Source organism: Mus musculus, chromosome 2 (assembly GCF_000001635.26).
Source record: "Mus musculus strain C57BL/6J chromosome 2, GRCm38.p6 C57BL/6J".
Taxonomy (NCBI): domain Eukaryota; kingdom Metazoa; phylum Chordata; class Mammalia; order Rodentia; family Muridae; genus Mus; species Mus musculus.
Genome location: NC_000068.7, coordinates 139,908,065 through 139,933,761, shown reverse-complemented (window position 1 = coordinate 139,933,761; position 25,697 = coordinate 139,908,065). Strand labels below are relative to the sequence as shown.

General features: G+C 38.8%; 1 protein-coding gene across 25 annotated transcripts in view; it reads left to right on the top strand.

Moving 5' to 3' along the window:
• The window catches only part of Tasp1 (taspase, threonine aspartase 1), a 233,369-nt gene that overhangs the window by 133,086 nt on the left and 74,586 nt on the right, over positions 1-25,697 (top strand). For 19 of the 25 annotated variants that reach the window (NR_110352.1, NR_110351.1, NR_110350.1 and 16 more), the window contains one exon: positions 23,119-23,229. The exons of the other annotated variants lie outside the window; for them this stretch is intronic. Coding sequence is in view for 13 of the 19 variants with exons in the window: in NM_001159640.2 (NP_001153112.1) it covers positions 23,119-23,229 (111 nt within the window). In the remaining 6 variants the exon portion in view is untranslated. The remainder of the gene's footprint in view (positions 1-23,118; positions 23,230-25,697) is intronic. 25 annotated transcript variants of the gene reach the window in all.

Below are 25,697 nucleotides of genomic sequence, written 5' to 3'. Positions count from 1 at the left end.
TCTTGGTGGCAGGTGCTGCTAACACTCTAAGCCATCTCTCTAGTCTTATTTTATTTATTATATCATGTCATACACGTATATGATGTGTATGTTCTGGATTCAGTTATTTCCTCCCACCATGGGCTGTGTTGTCCGACGTGTGCTACAAGTACTCTTAGTTGCTGAGCCCTCTCACCTGTCCAGGGTAGTAATCTTAATTACGTATTTTCCTAACAGTTTCTCAGTTACTGTTTTTAATTTTATTATGACCACTCTCTCAAACGTAAACATGTATGAGTCACCTGGAGGTCTTATTTACAATATAGACTATGATCTGGCAAGTCTGGGGTGAGTCCTGGGCATTCTTCTCATTTCCCAAGCTCTCAGGAGATATCAGTGGGCAGAGAGGTCCTTCGGTCTAGTGCCTGATCCACATCTCCATCATTAACCACTTTCTACTCTGTTTCCTCCTTGTGTTCGATGGTGGTGAATACAAAGGATGTTACTATTGGGTGTCCCTGGAAACATTAAATGATTACTTTAAGAAGTTACCATCTGAGCCAGAGGAGCATAAAACTACCGTAAAAGGCTTACTGCTGAAGTAGTAATATTTTTATGTTTATCAAGTATTGTAGAACACAGTCAGCCCTGTTCATTAGCAAGGCTCTTGTAAATGAAACCGGATAAAACAAACTGCTTGTTCTAAGAGTTGCTTAGAGATGAGTCAGAAAGACATAATCATAATTCAAATGTCTTTCATATAAACAAGCTCTGTGCATGATTGCTGTTAATTGAATGAAATTTAATTTCACTAGTGAATTGGAGAAAATCTGTGGACACGTAAATGAGAATGTCAAGACTGTGCTTGCATCTTTATTACCTTTTTAATGAATGTGTGGCATGGTTCTCGTTACTGAGTTACTGTGTGATTCAGCCATGACCAAAAGGTTCCTTGTACTTTCAGAGCTTGTTCATAGCTGTTGGTGTCCATTTATTGGTATATAGGTATTGGTTTCTATTGACTAAAATATCTGAAGTAAGTGCTGGCTACTAGAAAGCATACATAGTTACTTACAAAGCATACAAGCTAGCTATTGTGGAATTGGAGACTTTAGTTAGAATCCCCGGTGGTGGTTTTTATTTGGCTCACCATGTGTCTCCTTTGAATGGAAGACTATGCATATCCAGGAGATACATTATGTTGGAGCAAAGTTAGATTTGCAGTGGGACTTGAGTTTAAATCCTAATGTAAGGAGTGGATTGGAAGAAATGCACTCACAGGTGCAGGACATCTTCCCTCATGGAGAAGAGAGATTTCATGTAAGTGATCCAGAAGTGCACCAGCTGCAGGGAGCTGAGTCTGCATCTCCCTGGGGAGCGCACGTGGCTGCTGTTCCTTCTTGTACTTGCTCTCTTGTCTTACTTTTTGGCTTCTGTCTTGGGATTATATTAGAGTTCTTGGGATTATATTACCAGGGGGGAAAATCATTTTGTAGCTCTTTTCTTTTTTTTTTCCTGTGATGGCTCTGGCTGATCTCCAATTCTTAACCTCTCTCAGCTTTCTGAATGTTGGAACCACAGTTATGTGCTATCTTGCTTACCTATAGTTTTTTGTTTGTTTGTTTGTTTGTTTGTTTTTTAAGAAATGGTGAATATTTTTGTTCAATATCACCAACAGACTTCTTTTTGTATTTTGTTGATTGCTTATGTTTATTAACCAATCACTCACCAAGGGGCCTAGTATTACCAAGAACTAATGATGGGCAGAGGGCTTGTTTGTAGGTTGTGTACACTATTGTGGGTGAGGGGGAACAGAAAGCAAAACAAAGCCAGGATTTTATTAGGAAGAAGAGCAGGGTGCAGGTTAGACTCAAAACCCCGTGCGATTGAGAGTAGCCATCATTTTTGTGATCACCATAAAGTCTGTGATAATAATCATCTGTTAGGGATGTGCAGTGGCCAGCACTGTGATCTTTCAACATCTTTCTCATTTTCAGGTGGGAAATCTGAAGTTTGGATAGGTGAAATATTCCCTAAGTACCCAGAGAATGTAAAGACTCTTTATTGAAGGTAGAGAGGAATGTGAAAAGGGAAAAAAAAGCTACATTTAGGTTAAATTTTCTTTAAAGATTATATTATAGCCTACATATATATTTAGACAGTTTAAAATGTAGTTTTCTTATAAATTTCTTAACAAAGCTATGCATTTTGCGATTATTTGAGGCTAACAGAGAACTGGCTGTGGAAAATGGATGTTTTTGTTTTGAAAAATCAAATCCAGTAGATGAAACCCCCGCCACCACAATGCTTGTTTACATCTCTGTTCACTTAAGCTGAGCGGATGAAATGGGGTCTGGCCTTTCTCATATTGTTTACGTTTTGCATTGCTGCTGGGCTCTGGGGCAGGGCTCCCAGGTCTGTTTGATTTATTTCCCACCCAACTATCATTTGCAGGATTATGTTGAAAATCAATAAAAATATTCCTATTTTGTAACATTGTAATTGTGCTAATATGATGATATAGTGCGATGTTGTTTTATCAGCATTGTACAATCAGATGTGTTTCCTTAACGCCAATCTCCTTTTTTTTTTTTTTTAAGAATAGAGAGAAAGATAGTCTTAGCCATAACTAACCACTAATATTTGAATGATGGGTCATTTGAGTGCCTGAGTCTGTTTCATTTCTTTTACTATAAGGACATAATTAAATATTTGATCTGTATTCACCTCTTTGTAATAGAGCAGCATATGTAAATAAGACACTTGAAATTAAAGTGACTGAATTTGATTTGGTTTGGTTTTTGAGATAGGATTTCAGTATGTTGCCCAGAGAAGTGAAAGAGTAGTGTTCTTACCTCGGCTTCTTGAGTACTGTCTACAGTGTGTCATTATCTTGTTTCTCACGGTGTGTGTTTTCCTGGGGGCTGTTGAGATTGAGGTTCAATGGCACCCGAGTTACTTGTGTATGGCAGTTCACTCTTATTGCTGGCAGCTTTGTAGAAGAGCTAGAAGTCAGCTGATAGAGAAGATACTTCACCCTTGTTTTCTCCCCAGGAAGCCTCTGGGATTTTTCATGACTGATGTGGCATTTGTAGCAAGTTTGCACGAGTTCCAATGCAGTGGTTCAGGGCTCTTCAGAACTACAAAAGTGCAAGCCTCCGGAGGGTTTGGTCCTGAGACTGACATCTCATTTATTAAGAGTAATCCAGAGTATCCCACCAGATGATAAACAATCTATAGCAGCCCGATTTACTAAAGGCCATCTGTGGGGACTAGCTAACATAGTCTTCTTTTCCTTTCCTGTCTCTCCCCTCTCTTCCTCCTCCTCATTATTATTATTATTATTATTATTATTATTATTATTATTATTATTATTTCTTCTTCTTCTTCTTCTTCTTCTTCTTCTTCTTCTTCTTCTTCTTCTTCTCCTTCTCCTCCTCCTCCTCCTCCTCCTCCTCCTCCTCCTCTTCTTCCTCCTCCTTCTTCTCCTTCTTCTTCATTTTCTCTCTCTCTCTCTCTCATACAGAGAGAGACACTCACATACCCCAGTATCCTTTTGAGAATCGGAAACTTTTGCATTTTTCCCTAGAAATGTGAATGCACAGTAACTTGAATGCACATCCCCAAGTCTGGTCATGTTCTTAGAGATTATCTGTTTGAGTTGGTCCTGGTTTAACTCATAAATTGAGTAAATTCCAAGTTAGGGTCCTAGTTTCATTTCCGGTTTCTATGATAAACTATCCTGATTAGAGCAACTTAGGAGAGAAAACGTTTTATCTGGCTGACAATTTTAGGTAAGACAGTTTCATCATTGTAGGGAAATTTAAGGCAGGAACTTGAAGCAACTAATCATATCCACACTCAAGTGAAGAGGAGAAATAAATGCAAACATGCTTCTAGTGCTTAGTTCGCTCTCTCCACTCTTGTACTGGCCAGGATCCCAAGCCCAGAGAATGGTGCCTCCCACAGGGGGCTAAGTCCTCTCTCATCAGTTAATGTGGTCAAGCCAATCCTTGATAGACAGGCCAACTTGTTATAGACAATGCCTTATAGAGGTTCTCTTATCAGTCAATTTGGCAATTAAAACTAATTACATAGTGAGGTATAGCCATACTTGCCTTTAATACTAGTACTTGGGAGGCAGAGGAAGGTGGATCTCTGTGAGTTCACGTCCAGCCTAGTCTACATAGTGAGTTTCAGACTAGCCAAGGGTTTTGTAAAGAGACCCTGTCTCAACAACATCAAACCAAAACAAAATAATTACCATAGTTTTCAATTTAAGTAATGATTTCTAAGGCAGTTAAATTCTACTATTAGCTTTAATTCTTTAAAATAACTTAAAATAATTTGTTTTCATTTTGTTTTTATTAATAAGTTCTAATAGCAATGTTTTCTTTTATATGTCTTTTTCCCCTTCCTGTGTGCATGTACATATCTGTACTTGTTCGTGTGTGTGTGTGTGTGTGTGTGTAGATGTGCATGTCTGTGTAGAGGCTAAAGATTGATATTGAGTGTCTTCATACTCTATCTCATTTTAAAAATTACATTTTTAAAAATTTTCACAATTTTATACATCTGTTCATTGAAATACAGTCATACCTACTGCCTTACCCTGCTTCTTCCAAAACCCACCATATCTTCCACAAAATCTACTCTCCTCCTTCCGAAATTCATGTCTTTTGTTTTTGCTTTGCTTGAGGCAGGCTCTTACTATGTAGCCTAGCCTGACCTTCACCCATGTCTCTGCCTCCCGAGTGCTGGGATTAAAGGGGTTTTCTACCAGGCTCAGATTTTTTTTGAAACACATTTTTATTATGAAACCCTGGCTGGCCTGGGACTTGCTTCATAGACCTGGCTGACCTCTATCTCTGAGAAATAATCCTGTTTCTGTATTTCAAGTACTGGGAGTAAAGGCCTCTACCTCTGCCTCCACCCCCTTATGTAAAGTGTATATACATACATACATGTAGACATACACACACGCACACACACCTTAGTGGATATTATACATATTATATATAGTGGATTTTATATATAACATTATATGCTAATATAAATAGGTAACCTCACATGCTAGTCATTATCACTTGTTGTTCTTGTCCTTGAGCCCAAATAGAGACCATCCTGAAAACAGTGAGACTGTTTCAGAAGTGAGCACGAGTGGCTGTTTATATATGTGCTGTGTGCTTATGCTTTATTGCTCAGTGTATCTGGTAAGCACTATAGTACTAGGATTATTATATTTTATAATATTTGAATTAGGAAGTAGTTTTGTTTTTGCACAAGATTTTTCAGCTAATTAGGACCATTTTGATTTTTTTTTATATCTGTGAAAAGTATTATTGGAGTTTTGATGGGATGCATTTTATCTGTAGATTGCTGTTGGTAGTTATGAATGTTATCACAGCATTTATTTTTTCTCAGTTTATGAATACTGATGTTTTTTACCTGTGCCTTTGTCTGTTCATGTTTACTACTTTTTACTGTTGGGTCCCAATGGCTGAATTTATTTGACTATGGGTTTGTTTTCGGAATTTCTGTCTCAAGCATTTTATCCGTAGGATATAGAGCTTTTGGTTTTGTACTTCTCCAGGTTTTTGAGTTTATTAGCTCTAACAGTGTTTTGGTAGGGTTTTTGGGGTTTTTCCTCTCTGAAAGATATTTTGACCTGCAAACAGAAAAATCACTTCTCTGCCCAGCTGGCACTTGGAGTGCAGTGTTGAGTAGGAAGTGAGGAGAATGGGCATCCTTGTCTTGTTCCTGCCTTGTCTTGTTTCCCATCTTGGTCAAAGTGTTCAGCTTTCTGAGTGATTAGTGAGTTTATCATCAGTATCTTGTTGTGTTGTTTCTCCTCCTCCCCCACTTTGAGGTGGTAGCTCAGATAGCTGAGATGAGCCTGCCTTTCCTTCATCCAGCTCTTCTGAATACTTAGCACTCCAGGCACTTCATGTTCTCAGAGAGGTATGGAAGACATTAGCTACCTGGGCTGCATATTTCACTTTGCACCATGGGAGCATTAGGGTGTGAGGATATCTTTTTTGGCACAGAACTTGAAGGAGTGGTGGTAAGAGCAAAGTAAACTGTTCTCTTACTTTCTTGAAGGCATTTATTGGATTTTGTGCTTCAGGCTGTACGACAGCACAGAACTGCATCCCACCACTGTGTGCACACCGTGCTGATGACCAGCACTGTATCTTCTGTTCTTTTGCTTTTTAAAAAATTTTAATCACATATGTAGCTCCAAACAGTATGCTGCATCCTCTGTTTGTTTGTTTGTTTGTTTGTTTGTTTGCTTTGCTTTCTACTGAACTGCAGGAGAGTAGTATCCTATGGCATGTGTTACCTGTATCTTGCTTTAAAAAAAAAGAAACATTATGTATGCTGCTGTAGAATTTGCCTTTATAGTTGACTGTCACTATTATGCACCAATTTTAACCCATTGTATGATTAGTTCTGTGTTTTCTCCTTCATTTGTTATCTACTGATTACTCTGAAAAAAAAAAAAACCAAAACCACAAAAACCAAACTTTCAATATGTATTTGGCTTTCCGTATGTACAGTTTTTACAGGAAAGATAGGTAACCTGCTTAGACATTTAAATTTTTGTCAGTTTTCAAAATAATGAGATGATATACAGGAAACTACCTAAGATGTTCACTTGTGTTTTGTTTTATGTATTTAAATTTTTTGAGAATAAAACCACTTCAATATTATAAGGAACACTCAAATCACAGCATGACATAAAGGTAGCCAGTCAAACAAACACTCACTTACTCTGAAACACAACAACTTTTTGGTAGCATTATTTCCTTCTCCTTTAAGCTCTGAACATGTACAAATAGAATGACGGTAAACAATGTTTATATTGTTCTGTAAACTTCACACTGCACCATTCTTTTTGCTTAAAGTAGTCAGTTGTTTTTTTAAAACGCTCAGACACACACACACACACACACACACACACACAGAGATACTCTGTTCCAAAACTAAAATCAAAGTTGAGGCTTCTTCTGTGTTGTTTTACTTTAAAGAGTCTCCTTTGTGTTTTTATTGTCCGAGTCCGCTGCTGAAGCATTGTCTAAACTTCATGCCCCTGAAAGGTCTTTCAGCCCTTTACTGTTACAGCGCATTCTCTTCATCTTTTGGTTCCCTACTTTTCTAATCCTCTGAAATCTTTTCTGCTATCTTTTCATGCTCATTGTTTCCATTAGGGATTTGGAGTTGTTCTTCTATATGTAATGTGGGGCTTTTGTTTTTGTTTTACATTTTAACATTTTCTTTCTGACTGTGTACCATTTCTCAGTAATAGTTAGGTTTGTATTTATCGTCAAGCCTTGCTGAGCATACTAGTCAATTTTGGAGAACTCTCATGGTATCTTTAGCTGTTAGGCATAGATTTCTGTGCTTCTGAGACTTCTGTTCTGGTGTGGGAGCTCATCCTACAGAGACAGGCGCTATTGTCTCACTCATTTCTGTTGCATCAGTTAGATCGGTGTTCCTCATTGCATCAGAACCTCAGATCCCCGCTCTCCCCTCTTCTTACTTCTGTTGACCTTGCTTTGTGTTCTCAGCCATCTGATTTGATTTATAGGTTTATTTTTTTTATTTTGAATTTTTGATCTTTTCATGAATAGTAGTCACTAATTTATATAAATTCTTAATTTTGCTTCAAAAATCCTCTCATGTCAACTTCTGGGTTGTTTACTTTTACTTACTTTTCCTTCTATGAATTGCTGGTCATGGATTGTTTTCATAAGACTTTCAATTATATGTTAAAATATTTGAAGAAATTAAAAAATATTTGCAACAAAGATACACTGGTCTTTGTGTGTATATTGAAACATTGTATCAATTTCATCTATAGTTGAGTTGCTACTCTGTTCTTTCAGCAGTAAATGCGGGTATTTTGATGGTAGTGTCAAGACATAACTGTTTGGGGATGGTGAGATGCCCGAGTAGGTAAAGATACTTGCTGCCCAGCCTGTACTGATGACCTGATGTACCTCAAGCCCATGCACACTCATTTCTCTATCTGTCTGCCCCTCCTCCAAACTAACAACACATACGTCCCAAAAGAATTCAGAATCTGACCACAAGCAAAACATTAGGGATCTTTTAATTGAGATCTGAGCTATCAGCTGTTTGAACCTGAGGGAACTTCTCTTTCTCTTCTTTGTCTTGGTTTGGTTTCTTTGGGGAGATTTTAAAACTATGCAATCTTCCTGGTGTTGGGTCTTGGTTTTTTGGTTTGTTTTTTTGTTTCTTTGTTCTTGTTCTTGTTCTTGTTCTTGTTCTTGTTCTTGTTCTTGTTCTTGTTCTTGTTTTGTTTTGTTTTGTTTTTGTTTTTGTTTTTGTTTTTTGCCCTTGTAGGCACCCAGGGTATGATACTGTTAAGAGTGTAAAACCCTGTCTTACAGTTTGGATGTGAGCCTTGATGTTTATAGCCCAGCCCTTTTCCAGTTCTTTTTCTGCTTTCTGCTCCACTGAGATCTAAGAAAGTGAGGAATGTTAGCCACGTGCAGCCACAGTGCCTTCAATGCATGCCCCAAAGTTAATCCTTCTATAAACTGCTCTTGTCATGTATTTGATCACAGTCAACAGAAAGCTGCCTCACATGCCCACTGCTCTTTGATGGTTTTCTCTCAGCCTTTCTCTTCCTGTTTGCAGCCTGGTACTAGGTGAAGACTACATCAGCAGTAACTGAAGAGACTTGTTTGAGCTCCTGCTGTGTTCCCAGTCCCCAGCTGGTTGCTGCTTTTCACTTGGTCAAGCTCTGATATGCCTGAGAGTGTTGATGCCTTCCACTTTAGCTGGGCTCCATGTCTTCAGAGCACTCATGAAAACATAGAGGAACGATTGTGGGTGCTTTTCTTGATTCTAATTCATGTTAGTCCAAATGGTCTGCCACTCAAAGTTATTAAAGCTCAGCCTGTTTCTTCTTGTTTTCTTCAAAGGCATTTCTCTTTCCATCCTGTTTCCTCAGGAATAAAAAAGATCATGGGCCACGTTTTTGTTAGCAATGTTTTTTCTCTTTCAAAATTATATTCATTGAGGTATGTTTGCATCTTCATTTCATTTATAACTTTTAAACTGGTTTGGTGTCTTTTCTTGCCTGCACTGTTAGGATGGAGGTAACAAGCTTTTGCAAATGCCTCTATTAAAACAAGAAGCAGAAATCTGAGGCCTGTGCTCCATTCTGGGGTTGGAACATCTCTTTTGTCAATGACATCTGTGTTCTTTGATATTCCTATTTTTGTTTCCTTGTTTATAAGAAGAACAAGACTATTTCAGATTCCACTTGGGTGATTTCTTCAGCCACCCAGAATACGACCTTTCGCAGGAGCTGTTTCTTTAACAGGAAATCTGGCATGACATGGTAAACCCTAAATGTAGAATTGTTTGCCTCTGTTGTGAAGACGACGGCACTCTTGCTTTTGGCACACAGAGTTCATGGTCCCACCAGTATTTTTTTTACTTCAAATGAAAATGAACATTTTGACCTATAGGTTTTAAACCATATGGTTATATATTTTTAAATAAAACATAGCCCTGTGAATTGTAGGTCTTGAGCACTGTGAAGTTGATATAGGTTTTCATGGAGAATTCTGTGAATTTCCTGATTTGTTTGTTTCTTTTTGTTTTTAATTAATTACATCCCAAACACTGCCCCTTTTCCTGGTCCCTCTCCCTACATCGCCCCTCCTCCATTTCTTCTCTAAGAGGGGTAGTGCCTCCTCCCACCCCAGTATCTCCTCACCCTGGTGCATCAAGTTTCTGCAAGATCAGGTGCATCCTCTCCCACTGAGGCCAGACAAGGCAGTCCTCTGTGTTAAGGTAGTCATATGTGCAGTGGTGGTGGTGGGGCTCAGGGGCTCAGGGGCTCAGAGCTCCTGTATGCTCTTCATTTGGTGGCTCAGTATCTGCGGACTCCCCGGGTTCCCGGTTAGCTTACATAGTTGGTCTTTTTGGGGGATTGCCATCTCCTTGAGGGCTTTCAGTCCTTCCCCTAATTTTTCCATAGGGGTCACTGGCCTCCATCCAACGTTTGGCTATGGGTATCTGCATCTGTCTCAGTCAGCTGCTGAGTAGAGCCTCTCAGAGGGCAGCTATGCTAGGCTTCTGTCTGCAAGCACAACATAGCATCATTATTATTGTGTGGGATTGGTGCCTGCCCATGGGGTGAGTCTCAAGTTGGGCTGGTCTCAGGTCAGCCATTCAGGAAGCACAAGTTCTAAATTTTGAATAAAATTGTAAATATTACAATTTCTAGGCTATCAGTGTTAAGATGTAACCACTCACATGTAATTCATTTTTATATTGGCGTTAGTTTATCACAGTAGTGTAAAACAAAACCTGGAAGAATGTTTTCCTTTTGTTTGCTATAAAACTAATTTCAAATAGGTCACCTGGAATTGGCATTACATGTTTACATATTTGTTTTACTAGCTGTGATAAGATAACTTTTCTATATTGGTATCCCTCAAATTTTAGTCTGATACAGATAATTTAATATGATGCCGTTTCTCCTGCTCATCAGAACGCTTGTGTCCTTCAGTACCCTCAGATCATGCCAGCTAGGGTGTTAAATAGGGAAAGGGAGGAGTGGGGCTCATATAGATTTAAGGCTTTCTGTTGTACCTTATGTGACTGCTGCATACTGAGTGTTGCTTCAAGCTTTGAGTGCAATATCAAAACTGACAAATGATTTATATTATCTTTCTGTTGTAAGAGAATTATTGGGAAATAACATCAGCTCAAACTTTTCTTTTTAGTTTTTAAGAGGCCTGGAAATGGAAATCAACCTCATAAATCATATCTGAATTTTAAACTCATTAAGAAAGTTATTAATGATACTATTTAATATATGGTTGACTTGGTACTTATGTTAAATGTATGCTATAGCATAAGGATCTTGCTTATATTCCTTTGTTTATGGACCTTATTCCACACATTTAACACACACACACACACACACACACACACACACTTTACATTACAGTTACACATTAGATGTTTATAATCACATCTTGACCTTTTTGGCTAATGAAATATACACTGTGGCTTTAAGGCAAAATAAAATCTCAATTTTTCATTTGGCATATGTCTTGGGAACTTACTGTTTCCAGGGTATAGTGAATAAAATTGGAGCCTTCTACTATCTAAGGCTTAGTACCAGACCTGTTGAGCTTCTTGTTTTTATGGACTCAGATTTTTTATTTTTACCATGGACTCAGAGTTTACTTTTTTAAAACATTTATTTTTATAAATAGATTATAAAAAAGATTTATATTTTATATTTATATGTATGCATGTTTATGTCTTTCTGAGGAATGCCACATGTATGCAAGTTCATGTAGAGGCCACAAGATGATATCAGGTTTTTTGGAGTTAGAGTTGCAGTGGATGCAGGGGTACTGGGAACCACACTTGGGTCCTCTAGAAGAACAGCAAGTGCTTTTATCTGCTGAACCAGTCCCATGGCTCAGATTTCTCAAGGCTTTGAGGATTTTTCTTTTGTTTCCCGTTCCTTATTCATGTGTTGAAACAGTAACTATAAAATTTGAGTCTTAGAATTTTAGTGACAACAGTCATTCTCTTTCTCATCAGTTGGGGATGACGTGCCATCTCTCTGAGTCAGCTGTAAACACTAAGCAAAATGTTTGTGAAAATTCTAGGTATATATAATAATTGGTCATTTAATGATGAATTAGTAAGTTGGTGACCTTCTCTCATCCACTGTAAAGCTTCTCTACAATTGAAGTTAATCTAAAAGTGTGTTTTACTACTTAAGAATGTTTGAAAAGCATTTCCTCTCTATCCATTGTAAGCTCTTAAACTGAAGTATTAATAATAATAACAACAAGGACAATAACAATAACAACCTGTCTTAGTCAGGGTTTCTATTCCTGCACAAACATCATGACCAAGAAGCAAGTTGGGGAGAAAAGGGTTTATTCAGCTTACACTTCCATCACCAAAGGAAGTCAGGACTGGAACTCAAACAGGTCAGGAAGCAGGAGCTGATGCAGAGGCCATGGAGGGATGTTACTTACTGGCTTGCTTCCTCTGGCTTGTTCAACTTGCTCTCTTATAGAACCCAAGAGTACCAGCCCAGGGATGGCACCTCCCACAATGCCCCCACCCCCTTGATCAGTAATTGAGAAAATGCCCCACAGCTGGATCTCATGGAGGCACTTCCCCAGCTGAAGCTCCTGATAACTCCAGCTGTGTCAAGTTGACACTCAGCCAGCCAGCACACAGCCATTACTGTTATGATTACTGCTGAGACAGGATTTACTTTGTATCACTGTCTGGCCTGCCTTAGGCTCATCTCCATAAACCTCCTTCCTTACCTTTCCTGGTGCTGGGAATATAGACAGGTGAGCCATGACTCCTTGTTTGAAACTACATTTTAAGCATAGATTTCCTGAAGTTCTAAGGTACTTACAGGTATATTTTGTCTTGTGAGAATGTTAATGTCATTTACATGAAGCCATTTTTGAGTTTTCAAATCAGGAAGCCAAGGCATGGAGATCCCAATCGATTCACCTCAGATTTGACATGTGGAGTTGCCTTTGTCTGCGGTCCACTTTTTAACAGAGTAAGAACCTAGATAAGAGATTGGCAAAGAACACCATCTGAGCATCATGGTGTTACTTTTTAAATGGCCATTGCCCTAATTAAGGTCTCAGGTGTGGGAAGCCTAATGTACTTTCCGTGTAATGCATTTCTCACTTGTCACGGTACTGATATACATCTAGGGCCAATAACAATTAGAAACACACTTCTGATGTAGCCTGTTGCTTCTCATTTAAAAAAAAAAATCATCATCTTTTGTCCAATTTCTGTGCCCATTTCAGTGTTGTGATTTAGCTGAGTTTAAGGACAGCAGAAAGATCCTGTTGCATCATGACCCTCAGTGAACACCAAGTTAATTCTCACCTTGAGATGCCATTTTGACAAAGAAAGGGGCAGCAGATAGAGACTGGGGAAGAGGGCAGTTGTGTATGAGCTTTGAACATTCTGATGTGACACTACTTCTTTAGTGGAAAGTCTTTTACTTATGTTTCAGTCTCTTTAAGTATGTTCTAATTTGTGACAGTGTCACATTCACAAAACCAAAAAGTTTCCTGTTTATGTAGCTAATTGTTTAGACAGTTAAAACTTTTGTAGTTTGTTATATCTTTTCAGTAAAGCTGCCAATAGTGATAAACATTGAATTGATATTGTATATCTTAGATCAGATATTTGTCTGTGTTGAATTAGAACTGTTTGACATAATTTTCTGTCATGACTAAGTATGGAATTTAAAGCATACATTAGTCATACATATCACCCTAATTTTTGAGGGATAATACCTCTGCATCATAATAAAAATGCTTTTTCTTCACTTAGCCACTGTTTCTCAAAGAGTGTATGAAAATGCCTGAGTTGTTTTTAATACTGTTGCTATAAATACTCAAAAGTTTGATGAGAATTATGTAATAGAACTAAGTACACATTGGAGAATTACTCTGTATGGTTGGTGAGCTAGCCTTTGGACTTGACTGTATTAGACATCTTCACCACTTATTCTGTCTCTTTATAAAGCTCCTTATGTTTTCCTCTTGTATATAATAGCTTCCAGGTTTGATAGCCAAGGGGACACTGTGTAGACTGAACTCATGTGTGTTCTATCACTTTTAAGGCAACCCTCTCTGTAATTTCACAAGACAGGCTTGAAAACCAGAAGTAACCCAACTCCAGAATTGGCAGTAAATCCCCTGACAGGGAAAAGGTGACGTACTGTGTAATAAATTTCTTTGTTGAAAAAGAGATGTTGCAATTCTGGAAACTGAAGTACCAAATGTTTCCTTTTAAATTTGGAAAGGCCTTTACTCATCACTTATCTGTCCCTGTGGACTTCTAACGGGGCTGTGTTGAAAGATTTTTTTTTTTTTTTCAGATGCCCAATACTTTCAGTGAGAGTCAATGGCAGCATTTATATGATGACATATGTATTTCAAAATCATCAGTGTTCCTTGGAGATGTGTGGTATGCCATTAGTACATACTGAATGTGGGCTTTTGTTGCTGCTGGTCCTGTGTTCCTATGTGCTGGCTGCCTGGGAATATAGGGCCCTTCTCTCTTATGTATGCAATTTTAGTTTTTCCCCTTTTGGGGATTCTTGATATCAGGATTGAGGTTAGAACAGTTTATAGAAGAAAAATAGTCTGCCAAAGCAAAAATTTGTGAAATAATGAATTATATTTAAAAATGCTAATGTCATTTTGAGACTCTATAGAAAGCTTACATTATATGATGGCCACACCCAGGAAGAAAAAATAGCTTACTTATCCAGGAGCCATCAATTGCTGATAGCTCCTGCGGAAGGGGTGGAGCTTATGAGTCCTATCCCACCCTTACTGAAACTTTGATTGGCTTGGTCTTGTGCAGGAATTTTTCAGGTAAATATAACTGCTGTGAATTCCTGAGTGCAACCAACCATCATGTCATGTCTAGATAATGACAATTCGCAGGGTATTCTCTTCTATCTCCAGCTCTTACATTCTTCTTACTCCTACATTATAGTCCTTGAACTTAGAGGGGCCTTGATACAGATGTCCTATTTTGGACTGAGCACCAAACAGTTGCTCACAACTCTAAGCAGTTGTGAATCATTGGATTGACTGCAGCTTACCGCAAAAGGAAGTTCCTCTAAGCAGTGCTGAAGTCAGCACTAATCTATGGGTGCAAATGCAGACGTTTAGAAGTCAGTTTGATCATATATCCATTTTGTAGAATGTATTTAATTCTGATCCAGGATTTCCATTCTACCTTTGACCGGATAGTTCCTAGATAAAAGACACACACAATCTTTATATTTGCAATAAGCCTTAAACAGCATAAGAGCTTGGCAGATATATACCCTCTATGCTATTAGACTCTACTTTTCTATCCATAACCCTGAGCTATTACTTTCTATGTTTCATCTGGGGTGGCTTAACTCTTATTGGTCAGCTCTCAGGGCCATGTTCTCTTGAACTCACCTAATGCCTGGCAGCTTCTTTCTCCCCCATTCACCTTCTCCTCCTCCTCGTGGTTATCCCCTTGACCGCCAAGCCTAGGAACCCTAAACCCTGGCTTTGTCTCTTTTGCCCAGCTATTGGCTGTCAGCATCTTTATGTACCAATCAGAAATAATTACACCGTGCAACTTGGTTCTATGTGCAGATTCTTTCCTCTCTGAGACAACCAGGTCTTGGGGGCCCAATATTAACAACAGAAGCATCAGGCCAACCCACTAGATAAATCAGTAGATACCTGTTTTAACAAAACTACATTACTAGGTCCTCTTTCACACTCAGGACCTCCTGAACCATAAACTTTTGACCAGGTTTTTGGTACCAGGCATGAATTCCCTCATGTGAAACAGACTACGGCACCAATCAGACAGCATTGGTTACCTCAATAACCTTCATGTCTCTATTGCACTAGAGATACCTTGTCTGACAGGTCAGTATTGTAGCATTCAAGGCCCAGCACTAAGTAAAACCAATTTCTCCCCAGCAGCCTGTGTAGGACCTTAAGCCACTATGAAAACTAGATAGTTTGATCTTATGTTCCCTATGATTCACAACCTAAGTGTATTGTGTCTTCTTCTGTACTGGACAATCAAGAGCAATGGCAACAGCCTATATTGTTTTGGTGACCTGTGGTCCTTTCTGAATAACTATGCACAGAGAGTTTCATTCAATAACTCATGTCTTCTTGGGGGAAAGCAATGTCCACTCACAGAATGTACAGCAATTCAAACTGTCTTATATTGTTGTTTTAAATAGCTTACAAAGCAGGGATATCCCCATAAATAAGGCTTTCTCATACATCCTTAGGTTTGGTTATCCTCACTCCTACACTCTCTTCTTTTTTCCAGTCTCCCTCCCTACTTAGCCCTTTGAGCCCACCTTCTTTAATATCAAGTATTTATATTCTCCACTCACTATTCTCTGAAAGCCTCCTTCCCTCCCCTTCCTAATGTGCTGTTTCTAGTTTCCTGACCTCTAAGACCCCAGATTAAAGTTACAGATTTAAACATTTGAAACTAAGAGAGGGTGTGCAGCATCCATCCTTCTAGGTCTAGGTACTTAGCATACTTTCTAGTTCTCAATTTTCCTGCAAATTTCTTAACATTATTCTCCCTTTCAGCTGAATAAACTTTTATGTAGATTTATCATATTTTCAGTATTCATTCATTAGTGGAACAGCTAGGCTATTTCTGTTTCCTAGCCATTGCAAATAGAATAAGAGTGAGCATGGATTAACTTGTATCTTTGCAGTAGGATATGTAGTTCTTTAGGTATATACCCAAGGATGGAATACTAGTTCATATGGTAGATCTATTTCTAGTTTTGTGAGGATGTGACACACTGATTTCCATAATGGCTGACTAGTTTGTAATTCTATCAGCAATGAGTAAATATTTCCCTTTTCCCACAGCTGCTCAAACTTTTATTGTTTCCTATTAATTTAGCCATTCTAATTGGGGTAAGATGAAATCTCAAAATAATTTCAATGTTTATTTCCTTGAAGGCTAATGAGGTGCTTAATATTTATTAGTCATTTGTAGTTGTATTTTGTTTTTGGTTTTTGAGAGCACTGTTCAGTTCCATAGGACAGTCTTTGCTTGGTTTATTTGTTTGTTTGATATTTAGTATCTTGAGTTCTTTACATATTGTACATGCTGATCGTCTGCCAGATTTATAGCTGACAAAGCTTTCCTCCCATTCTGTAGGTTTCTTCTTCACTCGATTATCAGTGTCCTTTGGTTTTTTAGACTTTATTTAATTTTCTGAGATCCCATTTGTTGATATTCATCTTATTTTGTGATCAGAGTCTGGTTAAGGAAGTGACCTTAAGTTCACTCCCTAGTTTTCCCTCTGGTAGTTTCAAAATTTCAAGCCTTATGTTGCGGTTCTTGATATATTTAGAGTTGATTTTTATGCAGGGTGAGAGAGATGCATTTGATTTTATTCTTCTCCATGAGGACATTCAATTTTCCCAGCACTATTTGTTGAAGAGATTGTCTTCTCCAATGTTTATTTTTGGTATTATTGAAAAAAAGTGAAACAGTCAGGTGGCCATGGTTGAATGCCCATGCATATGGCTTCTGTATTCTGTCTCTGTCTGCAGTTTATGTATCAATACTAAGCTGGTTTTTATTACTGTGGTCCTGTAGTATAATTTGAAATCAGTTTTGGTGATAATACCTCCAATATAGCAGAGGTTTGTTAGCTTCTTTGTTTGTTTTTTGTATCTAGAGGATATGTGTGTACGCACGTATGTATGCATGTGTATCTGTGTTCATATGAATTTTGTTATTTTTATTTTCTATTTTTTAATCAGTAAATGGTGTTTTTTAATTAGATATTTTCTTTATTTACATTTCAAAAGTTATCCCCTTTCCCGGTTTTCCCTCCAAAATTCACCTATCCTGCTTCTCTGTCCTGGCATTCCCCTATACTGGGGCATCGAGCCTTCCAAGGACCAAGGGCCTCTCCTCCCATTAATGTCCCACAGGCCATTCTCTGCTACATATGCAGCTGGAGCCATGGACTCCTCCATGTATACTTTTTGGTTGGTGGTTTTTTAGTTCCTGGGAGTTCTGGGGGTACTGGTTGGTTCATATTGTTGTTCCTCCTATGGGGCTGCAAACCCCTTCAGCTCCTTGGGTCCTTTCTCTAGCTCTTCCATTGGAGGAGACCCTGTGCTCAGTCCAATGGTTGACTGAGATTATCCACCCCTGTATTTGTCAGGCACTGGCAGAACCTCTCAGGAGACAGCTATATCAGACTCCTGTCAGCAAGCACTTGTTGGCACCAACAATAGTGTCTGGGTTTGGTAACTATATGGGATGGATCCCCAGGTGGGGCAGTCTCAGGATGGTTTTTCCTTCAGTCTTTGCACCACACTTTGTCTTTGTATCTCTTCCCATGGGTAATTTTTTTCCCTCTTCTAAGAAGTACCGAAGTATCCATACTTTCGTCTTCCTTCTTTTTGAGCTTCATTTGGTCTGTGAATTGTATCTTGGGTATTCTGAGCTTCTGAGCTAATATCCACTTATCAGTGAGTGTATACCATGTGTTTTCTTTTGTGATTGGGTTATTTCACTCAGGACGATATTTTCTAGTTCCATCCACTTGCCTAAGAATTTCATGAACTCATTGTTTGTAATAGCTGAGTAGTACTCCATTGTGTAAATGGACACATTTTCTGTATCCATTCCTCTGTTGAGGGACATCTGGGTTCTTTCCAGCTTCTGGCTATTATTAATAAGGTTGCTAAGAACACATGGGTGCATGTGTTCTTATTACATGTTGGAGTATCTTCTGGGTATATGTACAAAAATGGTATAGCTGGGTCCTCAGGTAGTTCAATTTTCTGAGGAACTATCAAACTGATTTCCAGAGTGGTTGTACCAGCTTGCAATCCCATCAGCAATGGAGGAATGTTCCTCTTTCTCTACACACATTCTCGCCAGCATCTGCTGTCACCTGAGTTGTTGTTGTTGTTTTATCTTTTTTTTTTTTTTTTTAATCTTAGCCAATCTGACTGGTATGAGGTGGAATCTCAGGGATATTTTGATTTGCATTTCCCTGATGGCTAAGGATATCGAACATTTCTTTAGGTGCTTCTCAGCCATTCGGTATTCTTCAGTTGAGAATTCTTTGTTTAACTCTGTACCCCATTTTTTAATAGGGTTATTTTTTTTCTATTTTTATGAAGAACATTATTAGAATTTGATTTTGACTACATTGAATCTGTAGATTGATTTTGATCAGATAGCCATTTTGATCAGATAGCCATTTTTAAAAGTTTATTATTTTGACTCATGAGCATGGGAGGCAGTTTCATCTTTTAGTGCGTTTTTTTTTTTTTTCCAAAGTTTCTGTTGTACAAATCTTTATATCCTTGGCTAAGTTTATTCTGAGTTTTGCATGTTTGGTTGATTGAAGTTACTGTGAATAGAGTTCTTTTCCTGATTTCCTTTTCTGGATATTTTCTTTGGTATACAGGAAGACCACTGATTTTTTTTTTTTTTTTTGAATGTTAATTTTGAATCTTACCACTTTGAGGAAACTGTTTTGGTACTGATGAAATGTGGAAAATGTAGACACTGTTTTAGGTGTAAATTATTGAAGCATGGGATAAAAGCAGAGAATGGGCTCTAAGGACGATGGGGGATGGTTCAAAAGTACCAGTATAGTATAGTAGATGGTAGCTTTTGGTGAAGTGGAAGGGTTAATGCAGAGGCTTTCAAGGACAAGTCCTTTATCTCATAGTGATTCCTCTTGTCCTTGGGCAAATTCTTTAGCTAAAAAACACAACAGAGGTGGCTCAGCTGACCCCACAGCCTGCTTCGGAGGCCATGCCTCTGTCCTAGTATGCTACTTCCGGTACAACAGCACATTCTCCAGGAGTTTCCAAGGCATGCCTGTTGTTATTCAGAGGATGCCAACCACTGTTAAGAAGTTATGCCATGCCATCTGAATCTCTGCAGTTTGTACTATCGAAAATTCAGTCAGCACCCTGGCATCCAGGCCAGCTGGCATTGCAGTTGTGTGAGTTCTCTATAGCCAGGCAGAGTCTGATAATCTTTGTAGAACTCGGAACTATGGAAGTGTAAGCTGTTAATATATATAATATACTTGACCTAGGAGAAAGCAGCTTAATAACACATGGATGGATGGATGGATGGATGGATGGATGGATGGATGGATGGCTAAGACTAACTGAAGGTCAGGCCCACATTTGGGAGACTAGCAAGTAACAAAGTCTGCAGACAGTTATCCTAGATTACTAATCTGAGAGGGAATTTTTGAGGCATACCACTAGTGTTTATTTTGTAAATTCCCCTCCTAGGGCTGGATTTCATTTATTTAAAAATGTGTCATTTTAAAATGGGGACAGTGTCATTTCTTCCTTTTGAAATGTATGCATTTTAAGATTTTATTTTGTTTGGGTTTGGTTATTTGAAAACAATGTATTATAACTTGGGATGACTTGAATTTGCAATGTAGTGAGCTGTCTTTGAATTCCTGATTCTCCTGCCTCCGCCTCTCAACTGCCACCCTGCTCAGCTTTTTATCTTTTATTTCTCTTTTTCTTATTTTTCTTCTTCCTCTTTTGTTTTATTATATTGTCTTACTGCAGTGCTTTGCATCTACAGCATACTGCTGAAGAGAAGTGATGGATACAGACAGTAGTTAGACTTTCATTACTGACTAAACATGTCGACTATAGCTTTTGTAAATGCTTTCACTTTCTCGAAATTGACAATAAAATTTATAGCTTAATCATATACATATGTAATTGTTTTGATAATGAGCACAGCTATGTTTAATTTTTATCAGGAGACAGAAAGGGCTTTTTATGATATGCCTTTTTCTGATATTAACAATCACTAATTTTATTGCCTGATCAGTTATTATTTTAATAAGTGTAATCTAATATCTCCTTCCATATATCATCTAGGATACTTCTATAGAGAAAAAATTGAACCTTCTATGTATTCCTATAGGAAAGGCAGGAAAATGTTTGAACTTTTTCTTTGTTGTATCATATTAAGACTAGCACATCAAAATTAGCTAGCACATTTTTTTAAATTATATTTTTTCATGTGTGCATAAAAATATCCATGTTTTAAGATCAAAGGATGGTTTGTGGCAGTTGCTTTGCTCCTTCTACCATGTAGTTTCCTGAGGTCAAACCTGAGGTTGTCAGGGTTAGCATGAAGCCCTTTCACTCACTGAGCCATCTCAATGGCCTGTCACCAATGCTTTTACAAACTCTATATATTCACTTTTCAATCAGTTGTCATGTTTATTGATGATGAATAAGCACATTTGTTTCTTCCTTCATTGTGAGATATCCTAATGTAGTACATGCTGGGCTGTAGTTCAATGTGCAGCTGAGCATGAGTTGGAGATACTGATCTTCCTGCCTCCACCTTTAAAAAAAAAAGAAAAAAAAACTAGATACTTTATTTACATTTCAAATATTATCCCCTTTCATCCTTTCCCCTCTGAAAACCCCTCTATCCCCCTCCCCCAGCTCATTAACCAACCCACTCCAGCTTCACTGTCTTGGCATTCCCCTACACTGGGGCATCAAGCCTTCCAAGGACCAAGGGCCTCTCCTCCCATTGATGTCCCACAAGGCCATCCTCTGCTACATATGCAGCTGGACCCATGGGCCCCTCCATGTGTACTCTTTAGTTGGTGGTTTAGTCCCAGGGATCTCTGGGGGTACTGGTTGGTTCATATTGTTGTTCCTCCTATGTGGCTGCAAACCCCTTCAGCTCCTTGGGTCCTTTCTCTAGCTCCTTCATTGTGTATCAATAATGCTTGATTTTCATCATAATAATACTACCCAGAAGAGAGCTAAGTATTGTATCAGCTTTCATTTATTTACAGACGTAAGGGTGGGGATGGAAGTATAGCTCTATGGTTGAGTTCTTCCCTAGCCAGAGTTTCATCCCTAGAATTTTCCCCCAGCCCCCAGCCCCCAGCAAACTGTTAATTAGACGTGGTATCTGGTTGGAGAGATAGCTCAGTGGTTAAGAGCACTTAACTGCCCTTCTAGAGGACATGGTTTGGATCCCCAGCACCCATATGGCAGTTAAGTACTGCTTGTCTGCCACTCTAGTTCCAAGGGATCTGACAGCCTCTTCTGGCCTCTGACCCTCAGGCATACACATTATATATATATATGTATATATATATATAAAAGAAAAATGAACAAACTTTTAAACAAACAAAAAGTGATTGCTTAACTTAGCTATTCTAGTCCGAGTTTCATTTTTAATTGTTAAGACTCTCCTTTGTTGACATGTGTGTTTCTGTGTTATGCATATTGCAGAAAGTTGTGCCTAGTCCTGCTGATGGCTCTTTGACACACTTAATGAGCTCCTTCTGCAGGTAGCTGAAATACACCTGTCTTTTAGGTTCACACTTAGGTCATGATACCAGATTCAAATATTGAAAATTTTTCTGGTAGAAAGGAAACTGCTTCTATCCAAGATATTTTCTACTAGAACTCGTCAATCCTTAAACTAAGTCTCTTTCGACTTTACTTCACAGTAGCTACTGCCATAAAGCTTATGTTCCTTACTCTTTTTATGTGTTTACATTTCAAACGTTATCTTCTTTCCAGGTTCCCTCACCCCCGTCCGAACCCTCCTATCCCATCCTTCCTCCTCCTGTTTCTATGAGGGTGCTCCCCTCCACCCACCCACTCCCACCTCACTGCCCTGGCATTCCCCAATACTGGGGAATAGAGCAACGTGCCTGAGCCTACTTTTACTAAACGTGTCTGAGTGCTCCAAGTTCATCTCACAGTCAAAATTCCTCTCCCTCTTTCCCCACCCCTCCTTTACCCCTTTTCTCTCACTCCCTCCCATCCTTTTCTTTCTTTATTTTATGTGTATGAATATTTTGCATTCGTGAATGTATGTGCATCATGTGTTTGCCTGGTGCCCACAGCAGTCAGAGAAGGGTGTTGGATCTTCTGGAGTTAGACAGTTGTAGGTGCTGGGGACTGAACCTAGGCCTCCTGTAAGAACATGTATTTTTAACTTGCAAATCATCTTTCTAGCCCCTAAATGTACTTTTTCTTTAGAATGACATAGAGGTTTTATTTCTGAAAGCAGTATGAATATGAGAAGGGCTGTAAGATGTGAGAGGGCTGTTCTACTCTGTCCTCTCCACATTGTTTTTTTTGTTTGTTTGTTTTTTTGTTTTTAATGAGAGGCTAAGCTACCCAACATGATGATTTGTAGTTACTTGTTAGTGGGAATGAGACAGAACCCTAGGTGCGGAATCTGTATACCTGTGTTACATACATTATTCCTCTGAAAGATGGAGGGGCTTCCTTTATTTCTACCTGTTTTCTTTTGAGATTAAACAGACCTATGTTTCTTTATATTGTACTGAATCTCATTACTGAAATTAGCAGAGTGTTTGCAGAAGTTAGTTTATTCCCTCACTGAGTTGTCCTGCAACGGAACTACTTGTAAGTAGTGCACAAGGGGGTTTTATGTTAATGAGACAGTCAAAGCTTTCAGTATTGCTTTTCTTCAACTGTGTTTTTCTTGGACTTGTAGGATGTGGCGAGCATCTTGTGCGCACCATACTGGCTAGAGAATGTTCACACGCTTTACAAGCTGAAGATGCTCACCAAGCTCTGTTGGAGACTATGCAAAACAAGTTTATCAGTAAGTGGAATGCGGAGACAAGGACACCTTGTGAATATAGAGAATTTCTCTGAGCTGTGTACATGAGGAATCAGGTTTTCCACATATGCCTTTGCACCTTCAGTTAATATTACTTGTGAGCAGAAATTCTGTCACAGTAGCTACTACAGCATGATATCAGCAATTCAACTACTTTAGTGTCTAGATTCTGAGACCTTATCTAGCATTAAAATGCCAAGCACTAGAATAAAATTCCGACAAGGAAATTCAAGGCACAATGTGCTATATAGCATATTTGAAATGCAAATTGGATTCATTCTTTTGATAAAGTCAGGGTTGTATCTGCACATTTTATTACCATGACCACTGTCCAGTGCCAAGATGGAATCCTGCCTGGACTTCTGCGGAGTCCTCTAACTAGATGTGCAGATGTGTGTGTAGGGGAATAATCTGAGGTTGGAGGAAGGAAATTCCTTGTCTGTTTTAGTTGATAGGCATGTCAGTGAAAATTTGGGGACTTAGGTTTTGAGACAAAATAGATGGTAGACTCTTGCTCTAACCAGGATTTAGAAATCATACAGAAGATTAAATGGGTGAAGGATAAAACGAAGAATTTCTAACTGATAAGCAGTAGCTCTAAGATTAAAGAAGACTGTTTGCTTCTGTGCTGGCTAGTGGTTATGTCAGCTTGACACAGGCTAGGGTTATCCGAGTAAAGGAAAGAAACCTCAAGTGAGAAAATGCCTCCAATAGATGAGTTCTAGGGAAGCCTGCGCTGCATTTCCTTACTTGATAATTGATGTAGAAATGCCTAGCCTATTGTGGACAGTGCTACCCTTGGGCAGGTGGTCCCGAATTGTATATAAAAGGAGGCTTAGCAAGCCAATAAGCAGTGTTCCTCCATTGCCTTTGCTTCAGTTCTTGCCTCCAACTTCCTGGAGTTCGTGACCTGATCTCTTAGAGATGGAGCATGACTGGAGAGTTATACACTGAGTAAACCCTTTTCTCCCCAAGTTGGGTCACAGTGTTTTATCACAGCAATAAAAACCCTGAGACAGATACCCTGGGGCTGAAAGTTTCTCCAAAAGAACACACGTTTGGGGGGGGGGGTGGTTTACAATCCCATTTGAGAAGATGTAGTTTGGCCATTAGAGAGCTGAACTTTACTGGTTGGATCAAGATAGACTTGATCTGGAATCAGACTCAATGGGTCTGCTCCAGAGTTCAGGAAGGGCAGCAGATGCTGAGCTCTGGGTACTTCTGTGCCCGTGTCAGCGAGGGTGAAGTTTTCAGAGCATGTAGGTTGCAGAGGACATATAGAAGGAGTGTCTGCTTGGCAGATGATGCTCTGGGATACAGGAGCTTGTTGAGAGAACCATGGGTGACAACTGTGTTCAGTCTGTTGAGCTCTAGTTCCATTTGAGAGCTATAAAAGAATTTCCACTGGGCCTGGCTGCATGGTCCTAAATGTATTCTTTCTAGACCTGCAGCTGAGGCAGACTCCATTGGGTAGCCTCGGACCCACACATCCAACCCTACCTCTCCTCTGTGCTGGTGGTTATTAAAAAGGGTCCACATTGCAGCTGTTTATCTTCTCTCATTTTAATGGTTGCCTCACCTTTCTGCTAGTTACATAAGCACCACATGAGCTCATTGTCTTTTTATATTCATAAATATACTTACTACTTTGTACTGTTCCTTTTCTGATGGCACCTGGATTTCAGGAAGCATTTGTGTTCTGGGGTACTGTTGGGCAGCAGCAGTCTGTTAGCCAGTGAGTATTGATTTGTTCTGTCATTTTGTGTAAAATATAGAAGAAAGCCTCAGACTAGAGACAGCGGGTCCTCTTTATTTTTGTGTCTCATCCATTGGGTGTAGCAAGTTACTTAAGTGGTTTTCCCCTTTTTAGGATCAAGAACATTAGGTAAGAGGAAATTTAAAAATTCCTTGGCCATGCTAAATTCTCATGATTTTCTACTGGAGTCAGCCTATAAATCTAAAATTCTTTTTAATCAGATGATTTGGACATGAAATTAGGAAATAAAAAAATTCAGGAAGCACATGTGATCATTACAAAGTACTTGGAATGAAATAAATTAGATTTAGTGGAGGCCTGGACTAAGAGCAAGGAGGTTGATTTCTTTTAGTGACCTGGTGCTATAATTACTTGCTTGTCTTTTTGTTCCTTTCCTTCGCTGTAAAATGAGGAGGCAGATCTTCAGGGTCCCCAAAACTCCTCCAAGTTCCAAAAATGTACTCGATCCTTATATATCAAATAATATACCAATTTTAAAAACCTATATTGAGATTTGAGCAGGGATACCAGGTTACTGTCTAGAGTGGTATGGCTGAAATCTTTTCAGGCAGCGATTGAAGTAAATTAATGATTACTTTTTCATCTTGTGGAAATACGAAATTCTTCTATTTTTACTTTTCATGTGATTTTTATAAAAATTGTAATAACCAGTTTAAAGATTACCATTGTAACA